Source organism: Corvus moneduloides, chromosome 10, assembly GCF_009650955.1.
Source record: "Corvus moneduloides isolate bCorMon1 chromosome 10, bCorMon1.pri, whole genome shotgun sequence".
In the NCBI taxonomy this organism is placed as follows: domain Eukaryota; kingdom Metazoa; phylum Chordata; class Aves; order Passeriformes; family Corvidae; genus Corvus; species Corvus moneduloides.
This window is the reverse complement of record NC_045485.1, coordinates 6,862,133-6,874,317: the sequence shown is the minus strand read 5'-3', so window position 1 is coordinate 6,874,317 and position 12,185 is coordinate 6,862,133. Positions and strand designations below refer to the sequence as shown.

Sequence of the window (12,185 nt, the reverse complement as noted above, 5' to 3'; positions counted from 1 at the left end):
TAAAAAATTAAAATAGATAAGCTATTAAACCTTACCTTGCCAGCCTGGTTTGCACACTGGTTTGACATTAACTCGTACCAAGACATCTTCTGTTGCATGTTTCTGCCCACAGTCAAAAGCTGTCACCATTATCTCATACTGGTGCTGTTTATCATAGCTCAGTTTCTCAGTGTTCCTGATGTTACCTAGAGATTCAACACAAGAAAACATTCAGAGATTCATTCTTGGCTAAGCATACACAGACTGCAACATTTGGGTCCTGGTTCATCAAGTGCTTTGTGACTTTGGGCTCTTTAAAGCACATCGGACATCCACAGGCAGGACAGTTCTGAGGAATAGGAAGGATTTTCTTTCAATCCAGCAGAGAAATAAGAAGACTGTAGGCAAATATAAGATGGGAGGGATATAATGTGGGCATAGCTATATGAGAAAACATCTGCTCAACAACACTTTCTAAAGTAAAATGGTAAAAGTAATTAGCAGTTACATCTTGACATGTGAGGTATGAGTACCCTCATTTTCATATTTTCCATGATACACTGCTTTAAAAGCCACGTGCCTGAGATCCACTACTGAATCTAAGTATCTTCCTGTTTTCCCAAAAGCTATTACCCTTTAGATGAGAGACATTTTATAAATAGGAAAAGCCCCAGAATCACCTCCTGCATTACAGTGCTTAGCAGTATTTGATACGGCAGCAGAGTTATCACATGGAAAATAAAACCCAGCAACAACAGGGTTTATCTGCTGAACCTGACACACATATAAAGGTGACAAATTACCTGCTTCAAGAACAAAGACATCAGAACTTTCAGAAGGAAAGGGAAAGATCTTTCTCAGAGCAGTTCCTGCAGGACTAGGAGAGCACTGTGCAAAATGTATGGGTTTGCTATTAACAATTTCAGCATTTTAATTCTGTCCATTTCCACTGAAATTTACTTCTTGCACAAGCTGAAACTTCATTCTGTTTAATCCATTTCATGCTTTTGCTCAGGGCTGTTTGTTTTACCATCTCTTTGAATGAGGATTTTTGTTCCAGAATTCAAGAAACAGACGTACTCTGCAGCAATGCTCCACATAACTACTTTCTAACAAAGATCAGCAAAATCCAGTTGATTGTGCTAAATTTGAAATGGGCAGCCCCCAAATCCTAGAATTTAGTCAAATGCAGTCAACTGATCCCCACAGATACTGGCCAAAGTCTGTTTTGTCAGGCACAAAACGCTAGGCTTTGTTTGGGCATTTGGATTTCATTTTCTTTTTTCTTTTTGCTTAAATGAGGGAGAGACAGGAGAAAGCAGACAAATGCAACTTTTTAATAGAAGTCTTTCACTAAAGCTCCATTAATTTGACAAGTGAAGACTTTTAGCAGGTGTCTCTCTGCTGCACACTCCTTATCTTGTCAGAGCCCACCACTTCTCTTTCTACTACTACTACATTAAAGCCAACTTTAGGAGTTTAAGTGAAACAGATGCAAAACTTTCCAGGTCAGGCCTGAAGAAAGGCTGCTTTTTGCATTTATCACCATCTTCAGGCTCAAAATTTGTAGCTTAAATAGACTCTTACATCTGCAGTTATAAGTCAGGCCCAATACCCCATTTACTGTTGACTCTGAGTCTCTCTCCCTCCCTTTCTGAGCCAGGCACAGAGGAGCACAAGCCCTTCTGACATTTTTATGTCTCAAAAGGAGAAACGAAATGAGCTGCTGAAGGCTAATATGGAAACAGGACAGTGTCCTGCAGCCTCTGGGGTTCTCTCTCCAGGGTACCTCATCTTGCCAGGCATTTTCAGGCCTGCCATGGACACAGCTCTTTCCTCCCCACAAGCAACTGCAACAACCACACCAACTACTTCATTGGGTTTTGAGTTAGTAATTGACAAAACAATCTAATCACCCATTTTACTATCTTGAGTTGCCTGATTAGTGGCTGCCTAAGAGATTTCATGAAAAACTGCCACTGTATATACTTCAGTACTGATTTTATGTCTGCTCAGTTCTTCTGTCCTTTCTGCATTATATTATGTCTTAAATTAATCTTTATATTTCCCTATTTGGTTCTCCTTGGTATTATTTTAGTCTGTGATTGGCAAAAAAAATTCTCAAGAAACCAAAAATTGTCCAAATCTTTGTTAGCAGATTGCTACAATTTGTGTGGCAAATTAACTGTCCTACAAGATTTATAAATCATTACAACACATTTATATTTCATTAAATCTATCCTCCAAGATCTGCATTTCATTATGGCCATTTCAGATTTGGACTCCAAAGATTTTAACTCTTAGGTGTTATTCTGGAAGGTCATTTGGATGACTTGCAAATGTTACCCAATAGCTTATTGATTTCCTAGTAATTTTTTTCTCTTATCTCTGACACTTTATGATTCTTTGGGTTTTATAATTTAATCAATATGATTAAAAAGTAGACACAGAAGGAAAGCACTATAAACACAGACTAATTAAATTTTTAGAGATGATAGTCTGAAAGTTTCTGTTTACATCTCACCCATAGACAAAAAAGTAACTAACAACATTAAAAAGAGAAAATTTTAATGGGAGAAGTAAGCACATTTCTACGCAGTTCAAAATTAGGCCATAATTTTTTTTTCAGTCTTCCAAATATCTGCCTTTTCCTGGAAATACCCAGAGCTATAACAAATTTTCAAACCAGAAGCAGATAAGTGACTACAGGAATATAAAAAGTCCTTCCTGAGGACACAGACATTTACATCTCTGTTTCGTCAAGGTCAGTTTTAGGGATAGATGGATATAGACATCCCTCTTTTATGGCTCTTTCACCTTACTTTGGAGCAGTCACGAGAATGGGCAAAGACTTGACTGATTTTATATGGTAATTCCCTCCTAAATTCCACAGTTACTAAGTCCATTGAAGGGTTAGAATTTCTTCTTGTAAAAAAGATTCATTTTTAAATGATAAAAGAAAGTATCTGTCACTTAATAAATATATAAATATCAAATGCAGACGCTCAGCTATAAAGTTTGGCTTTACTTTTCTGGCAACATGAAGTTTGCACAGCTCCTACCGCAGCTCTCAGTGCTGTAAAGTGGGACCTTGTGAGGTCCTGTCCTATCCAGGATGAAACATACCCGCCCCTATCTCATCTTCACATTGACCAGTCTGAACACGTATTTGTGAAGTGCTCCCCAGAGGTGGGTGGCAAATAAGAGTCATCCCCATTTTAGGTGAGAGTAGGTCAGAGCCGTGACAGAATTTGTATCTATACCTGAGCTCTCTGATCATCTGACCATAATCCCTGACAAATACAGCACAAGATATGTCAATAGAAGTGGGTTTTGCTGGCATTACAACAGATCTGTGCATTGTGGTTTAATTTTTCTGTCACCTGAAAAAAGCCAACACAATATTGATACAGTAACTGACTTGATTTGGATTCTCTGCTAAGGAGAAAACGAGACTAATCTGAATGCAATAGTACTTTTAAAACATATTTTGCCTTATACATTTAATCACAGTTCTTTGCACAGCAAAGCATAAATTTGTCTTTTGCCTTTACTTGACTGTATTTTATGACTAAGAGTTCATTACCCTCCAAGTTGGGCTCATCATATACAAGAGTAAATTTTATTAGTGCTATAGTTTCAGAACACAAAGTAATTTTATTCACAAAGAAATTACATACCAAGGCCCAGAGCTCCCAAATGTAACTGTGAAGTTTTATATTACCTGCCCAAAGTGCCTACATTACAAGGACCTGTAGGAAATACCCCTGAGCTGATGCTGCTTCCTGTGCCCACCCACTCCTGCCTGCCATGGAGTGGGGATGAGGCAGTCTGTGCACCAACACAGCCTGCAGGACTCTCTCTGCCTTTCTGCAAATGTTCCCCAATGCATAATACAATTTTTCAAGGCCAAAAAATGCTCCATGCATGGATCTAGGGACAAGAAATAAGTTTTACCTAACAAGACAATGACCTGCCAAAAGAAATAGAGCTGGTAGAATAGCTTCATCTTTTTACAGACCTATGTTTGGGGTTAGTTTCGTATGTTGGTCATGAAAAAATCCACCATCTGGGACAGACAATGGCATATTTTCTCACAATTCACCCCCACTTCCATCTTTTGGGGCCCCTGCAGTATTTAGATTTGATTTTAAGGTATCTGCTTATCCTCTTTCTGAGCAATGAAGCTCCACGTGTAGGTGACTGAAAAGCATAAAAAAATCACAACCTGCAGAAGACGCAAGAACCTAGATTTGTATTTCACAATGGCTAAAAAAACCTGTTAACAAAATCCTCATTAGCACAGTATTGACAGACAGTCCCAGGCATCTCATACATCTATTTTAACCACCCTATAGGGAACAAAAATGGGCATGTTTCCAAAGAATTTGCACCAGAGAAAGTTTATATCAGCTGCCACAGAGAGACATTCTCAGCAGTGAAATGTGTTGGAACTAAACAACATATTTCTGTCACAAAATAAAAGTGTAGCCATCTATTCTAACTCTGTCTCTAATCCCAGTGGGTTTAAGCAATTACCATTATCTTTAAAAATTGCAAATTAGACTGCAATTACTGTTGGTTGTGGCAGCACTGCTCTTTTAGTGAACAAATAGATCAAAAATATTAATTGAATTCATGACCAAGAAACTGCAAGTATTACAACCTTATACCAATTATTCACTGCAGGCTTTAAAGTCATGTTTAAATCAATGATTTTCTCATTGCCTTTGCTGAAAAGCAGGTCCCAGGCACATGAGGACAAAGATATAACCAAGGATTCCTGACATTTCCCATGCTTTTGATCATGTTTTGACTGCAAAAAGACACGATCACTCCTGAGGCAGCTGCTCTGTGTGATAGGAGCTGAAAAGGCACAAGCAGTAGAAATGACTCCTCTGTATCACACCAATTTCAGGGTATTCTCTGTCGCTTATATCTACCACAAACCTGGCAGGAAATTATGAAATAACCTGTGAATTCTGTAAGTACCCACCCCTCCATACAGGCAAGTCACGTGGACCTGTGGAAAAAAATTGATTCAGAGACGTAGAGAACTTTCTCTTATGACAACATGGGAAATCTCACAGTTAATAAAAACCCACAGAGAGGAAAAGCTTCTAGGGAACTGCTTCCAAATATCTACTTCCAAATGCCCACTTGCTGTAAAAAATCCTTTGTGCAGTTGTCTGGATTCTCAAGAATCCTCAGGATTACTGTGCCAGCTGCTCATTTACCCAAACACAAACATATTCCTCATGATTGCACTTCCTATACCATACCTTTGCTTCCCAGCGAGTGATAACGAGATGGATTTTTCCCCAAAGTCAATACAATTTATTGATGTAACAGGTTATTGTCTTCTGATGCTCACCTGTGCATTGTGCAAGAGCTGCACAAATACAGATGAATAACTTTTGAACGGGGTAAAGAGATTTTATAAAACATCCCAACATGAAAATGACTGCTCAGAGAAAACTGTAGCTCCATGCATGCTTTCAATTTACAATTTGGCCAAAAACCAGATTTAACTTCCAAACTGAACTCTCCTCCTACAAACAGCATGGATTAAATGCTTCTGCTAGGGGAGATAAATCAGAGCACTGCTGGCTATGTACACAGGGTGTTTCTTCTGGGGAAAGTATTTTGTATTGTCGGAAGCAAGCAGAGAATGGGAGAAAGGATCTTCCGCACACTTTTCATGCAGCTCAGCCACCATTCCCAAACTCAGTTTCATGTTCTATGCTGTTCCAGGAAGCTGACATACAGGGCTACCAAGGTCAAAAACCACTGCATATGGAAAAATTAATATGGTTTATTATTTTCCCTAAAATATAAATTATATACCTTAGAAAGACATCTAAAAACAACAAACAAATTTTAAAATTCTACTAATTCTCCAAAGCACATTTTCTTCCATGCTGCAGAATAATGGATCCACTTCAGGAAGCACCACAAGTGGGCAGGTCTGTGGACCTGTGATCCTAAAAGTTTTATCAATACACATATGCAGAATATTGTATATTCAGGCTTTGCTTCAGGAAGTTCAGGGGAATGGGACTAGCTGTAATCCAGTGAATAAACCCTGCATTAGGGAATACATGCTGCATTGGGGAATGCCATCACTTGGATGGGAAACAGGATCTGAGACAATTAGGAGAATGGACTGAGTGACCAAGAATCATGTCACCTGATCTGGTGCCTTAATTTCCACAGGAAATTACTGCATCGCTGTCTGCCCCAGTCTAAGACAAAAGGGATGGAATTCCTCAGTATAAGGATTCCTCCGTTCTCAGAGATGAGAACAGGATTTCTCTCTGGAGTTCACTCTCCAGCCAGGTGATCAGCTCGTCCCAACAGGCACTGACACCCCTGCAGACAGCCCTGCTGTGCCAGCACTCACCGTTCCTGTCGATGGCAAAGGGCACATCTGCTGTGACAATCTCGTAATTGCAGATCTGGCTGTACTGGGGGGAGCAGTCCTCGTCTATGGCTTCCACCTGCAGGATGCTGTCGTAGATCTTCCCCTCTGTCACAGTGGCCTTGTACACGCTCTCCTTGAATGCTGGGGAGAACTCATTGACATCCTTTACCTGGATATGGACCACTGCCCTAAAATAGGCACACAAAAGATCAAAAAGAAAAATTAGTTTATCGTGACACCTCACTAATGAAAAGACTAACAAAACATATCTAGAAGACTATATAAGCCCCTATTAAAATGAGATATTACTGAGTTTTTATGTTTAATTTGCCTAATTTAGTATCTTAATGTGGCACTAGGTAAAAGTCTATTATCCTGGCTTATAGGGAGAGGGTTTCACAGTGCTCCCTTTTAAAATCTGCCCCTAAAACTGAACCCCAGCAGAAAGCCAATGATATCATTACAGGGTAAAATAAGCAAAGAGAGAGGAAAAAAAATCACAGTAGTCTTACACATGCACCTAAAAATGATCAGTTTACAAACATTCTTCCATATTACATAAGGCTCTCACCTTCTGCTGCTGATAATTATCTAATCCTTCAATTAGTTACAACACTGTACATACAACCCATCAAGGCCCTTAGTGAGCAAACTCTAAAGGCCTTGCTGTTGGAAGGATTTGCTTGCTGTTTGGTTTGATAGGCAGGGGAACAGAGGGACACAGAAGGGATGTTCTAGAGCAATGGCAGAGCCACAGTAAACGTTGGGACCCCAGACAGCGTGGCTCTGTGTGTGTGTGCTACCAGACAAAGTCTGGTGGCAGTGGGCCACATTTCATTTAGTCAAGATTAAACTAAAATTTTCCACAAGTGGGTTTCTACCAGATTGTTACTGACAGGAGAGGGGGGAACGTACTAAAATTTGGTATTGTGAAGCAAAACCTGTTTCTGTGATTTGATGGTTATCTGCTATTGCAGGCTTCCTCCTAAATCTGTATTCTTTTTAAATATCCTGAAAACTTCAGCATGCATTATAGACCTAATTAAATCTTTAATTGTCATGTGTCCTGGGTGAGCAAAAGGAAGAATGATTACTATAAATCATTTCTTATAATGGCTCTCAGCAAAACGAACAATTTGTAGAGCACTTACACATCTACGCGAGTTAAATTCATCTTTAATGACAAATAGTCTGGAGCTTAGTTTCATGAATTTAAAGGGAAAAAAGGCACTGTACCACCTAAGCTTATGCAGGGAATTGGCTTCATGGTAAAAAGTACCACCTTCTGACCGTCAATAGACTCCTCTTCAGAGGATTTTAGTTCCTCTGAGACTCGCTGTCCAAAAGCTGAGGTCAGAGACTCTCTGTTCAAACGTGACACTATTCAGCATGTGACATAAATATACTAAAAAAATGGGATGATTCCTCTTTTCTTACCATTTGAAATGAGATGAACAGAGAGAAAACCTATTTAAAAATTGTGACTATCAATTGAAAGCCAGCTTCTATGACCTGGATGTATTCAACGTGAAAGCAAGAATGGAAAATATAAACCAAAACTGAGATGCATTTACCCAGTTGAACAGGGATCCTGTCAAAAGCTTTAACTGAAGCAAACAAAAAGGAATATATTTTCTAATAGGAAAAAGGAATGAAAAAATGGGTAGACTATTGCAACAATGGTTCATCTTATTTGCTTTCTACCTGACAATAATATAATGTAGAGTGAATGTATGCCAAAGCAAAAAAATATTTCTCCTCATTTTCACCTACTTGTGAGATTTCTTCCAGTTTGTTCCACCTGGTCCCGATCCACAGTCATAGGCCTGGATGATGAATGTGTATTCCTTCTGCAGTTCACAGTCAATCGGACTCTTTGCTCGAAGCCGACCTTCTCCAGATGTCTTGTTCAGCACAACAGCCTCGAAGGGCATTTCTTGCCCATGGATTTTAAAAGCACATATTTCACCTGTGAGGAACAGCACAAAGCAATCATAACTGGGGGGGTCTAAGTCTTATGCACTGGAGTGACACCTACAAAGTTCATTTGTATTTCACCTGCTGTTACAGAGGGGGGACATACAGACTCAGGCAGCAGGTCATTATGCATCCAAAAGGGCCATTAAGCAGGTGCTTGTGCAGTGGGATGCGCTGAGTGCAGCTCCAGGCACACACCTCCCTCTTCCTCTGTCAGTACTAAATGGTTTCTGAAAGCCCCAGAGGCCATCCCATATGGTACCAACAGCAATGCTATGCTAAGTTATTTTTGAGCTGAATTAAGAGACTGTATTTATTTAAAGAAAATAGCAAAAAGAAAAATAGATAATACTTCAGAGGTGGTCTTTTTTTAACTGCTGTTGTTCCTTGAGCCACTTGAGCTGCCAGGTGGTAGCAGATGTGCAGATTCTTGCAGTTTAGTTTCCCAACAGTGGAAAATCTAATGGTGCAGAACATGGGCACATTCAAAACACATCCTGCTTTATTTACAGACATACATCATCTTTGGAACAGAAGTAGTTGAAGGAACACAGACGAGTGTCCCTTTTGGACATCTCAGTCACCCACCCACATTCACACTCTCATACATGAATGCCTTCTTGGCAGTAGCTCACTCTGCCTCCAAACTGTTTCCTAATATAATAGATCCATAGCATCTCTCAGAGGAGTACTATAGACCAAAACAGATGATATAGCAAGGACTAAAAAAAATTGATTTGGTCACAAAAGACAACATAAAGAATCTTGTGAGAATATGAGTCTGGAAAGGGAAAAAAGACACAGTTTCTGGTGTTCCTTTTTTTATCCATCATACTGATAGCAAGGATGCACACCGAGTTCATTTTTAACCATTCCAGAATCCAACTTTAAAAATGAAATATTTATACAAAGACCAATGTGACTTAAATATTTTTATGACACATTAAACACATGCTCTTTTATGAGCAAGTCAGTCTCGGGACATGCATTATAGATTCAAAGCGGTCTCCCACTCACATAATCCTTTTCCATTTATTTCCAATTTACAGTTGCAGCCTTTTGGAAATCTCCTTGCCAATCATAGCTGAGCCGAGTGCCAAATTCTAAATTAACTCTGAATCTATGACCTCTAATTCAGGCCTGGCTCCTCTTTCTCTATTACAACATATTGTTTATTTTTGCAAAAGAGAGCAGACAGCGAGTTTATAAAAAGTGCTGAGGCTCATAATTCCTATTATGTGTGAAAAATAAAAAATGGCAAGGGTGCATGTGCAGGGAGGGTGGGGATTAGGTACACTGAGGTAGAAACACAGGATTTTTAGAATATTCCCTCAACTATCATCACACAGGCTTCCCTTTATGACCACAGGAGCTGAAGCTTTGCTCAGCTACATCCACTGGCATTTAGGCAGACAAATCCCACACTTGAAAATTGCAATCAATCCTACAAATGTCTTTATAGGATCAGCACACAGTTGTTTTGGTAATTATGAGGCTCTGAAAACGTCCAAAAAGCATTTGCTTGGACATTTTCCTGCTGCACCCCCTCCCTCCAGGGGTGTGAAAGGGCCATGGAGTTTCCCAGGACAAAGCTGTGCTCTTTTCCAATCACTCCGCTGTTCACCCTCAATGAACTCAGATATTTGGGCTACAGAAGAAGCAATGGACTTTACCCCGAGAATCAGATTTTGAAAAAGACTAACACTTTGCACATCCATAAAAGCAGGCTGCACAATGGTAATGAACTGTGCACAGGGACCAAAGCATGAGATTAAGAGAAGGCTGAAGTGAAGCAGCTTGTTCAGCTTTAACCATGGGCACTGTTCACTGAGTTTGTATCCCACTGCTGTCAAACACAACCTTTGATAAAAATTATTCTAATTTCCTTGTAACTTCAAAACAAAACAAAACATTCATCTAAAATGATATTGTGGATTTCAGCGTTATTTTAATTGAATACAAAATAAGCCAGTGCAAACATGGGAAGTCTAATGGAAAATACTGTTTGTTATGTTCTGTGAAGACTGGCCTTCATAGTTTCTTAATGAAGGTTTCCTGAGATGCACAATCCATCAACAGAAATCCTAACTTCTGTGGTTTGTGTTTATTATTTTATTGATCCACTGTTTGATTGCAAACCATACAGCATTTGCAGACATCCAAGCTACCGTTCTTAAAAAACAGAAATAGCTCTGGGCAGAAAAAAGTTCTCTCAGCCCTTATCTAAATATTTATCATTTTTTCCTCTCCAAAGGCAGAGCCCTAATGCAAAGCAATCATAGAAGCAGCACATGTTCCAATTAGTTCTCATCACATATTTTAGAAGTCTCTATATCCCGCTCCTATGCGAGATGCTCCAGCTTTGAATATAACTCTAATTTTGTCTCCATATTCCCATTTGCCAAAGATAAAATAATGACAGCTGCCTGGATACGGTGAGATATTTGTAAATACACACCAAAAAACCCCACACTGACTTCCAGAATGTGGCTACAGAAACCTACTTATATGAAAACAACTGCAAATGTTTTTAAAAACTAGATAAGAATTTTTTTCAAAAAAAGGGCTCTACTGCTGTTTCCAAAGAAATTAGTTAACACTGTGGAAAATTAAAATGTATAGGATCATGATGTTTTTTAAAAGGTGTCTTAAGAGCTGCACTGCAAGTGGAAATGATAACAGAGTTATAAGAGCTGTAACAAAGCAGAAAATTAAGTAAGGTCCACTGCCAGACACACACCCATTGACAGATATATGGAACGACTATTACTAACCATTACAAATAGTGTCTTTAAAATGTAACAGATACTATTTCTCATTAATAAATAGAGCTACAGGACTTTATTTCAACCCAGCTGAGCTAACCTCAGACCTACATGATGCCAATGGGAATTGTGCCAAGCTTAGGTAAGTATGGTTTTGTAACTCATTGGAGGAAAAGGAGACAGAGTTTCTCTCCTACTCAGACTCACCACTGAAGCTGCAGGACCTTGGCACCACCTTCCCCCCTTCTCCTTTGCAAGGCTGAAATGATGAGAGTACAAATCGGGACATTGTTTTTCTCCCAACAGACAACCCAGCAAAATTCTGTGCTTTTTTCTTCATTTCATTTGAATGGGTTGGGGAGCAGGTGGATATAGGATTTTGTGACCATCGAAGCAGTAGTAGCACTGAATTGCTAAAAAAAGGATAAGATGGTGACACCATGCAAAGGTAGAAGCACATTCATGAGATGCTATAGCAACTTCCAGGGCAGAGGGGAAAATACCTCTTCTCCCAGGCCAGGATGCACATCCTGCAGGCTTCCAGTTGAACTCTGCTGAGAGTTTCACTTTAATGCATATTTTAACTAAACTCTGGACACGTTTTTTCTTCAAATCATTCAGACTAGCATTAGCCATAAGCACCTATTAATTTTGAAGTTTACATTCTTATAATTTTGAAAGCCTTGGTAGAGATCCATATGTTACTACTGCAGGGATAATAAGGATATAATTTTCTCTGTAAAAATTGCAATAGCCTGAAAAAAAGCTACTGATGGTTCATAATTTCTGAAACATAACCAACAAATTTATCCACTGTTTGGAAATTGATAAAGACAATGTTTCACATTCAGTTACATTTACATGCAAAATTTAGTGATTATAATCCTTAATCAATAAAACTGTATTACAAATTACTGCCTTTTATATGAAACACCAAATTCATAGAAATAATAATCCTCAATGTTACTTCTTTAATAACTACACAGCCTCACTCACTTGAAATCAATTTCAGACGTTATTAGAAAACACTGCATGCTTAT

At 39.0% G+C, this 12,185-nt stretch overlaps 1 protein-coding gene across 1 annotated transcript in view; it reads right to left on the bottom strand.

The window, feature by feature from the left end:
* Positions 1-12,185, bottom strand: part of CLSTN2 (calsyntenin 2) — a 190,758-nt gene that overhangs the window by 75,043 nt on the left and 103,530 nt on the right. Inside the window, exons 2-4 of the mRNA XM_032119231.1 lie at positions 8,177-8,372; positions 6,383-6,591; positions 36-185 (exon numbers count right to left, since the gene is read on the bottom strand). Of these exons, the coding sequence (XP_031975122.1) occupies positions 36-185; positions 6,383-6,591; positions 8,177-8,337 (520 nt within the window). The 5' untranslated portion in view covers positions 8,338-8,372. The remainder of the gene's footprint in view (positions 1-35; positions 186-6,382; positions 6,592-8,176; positions 8,373-12,185) is intronic.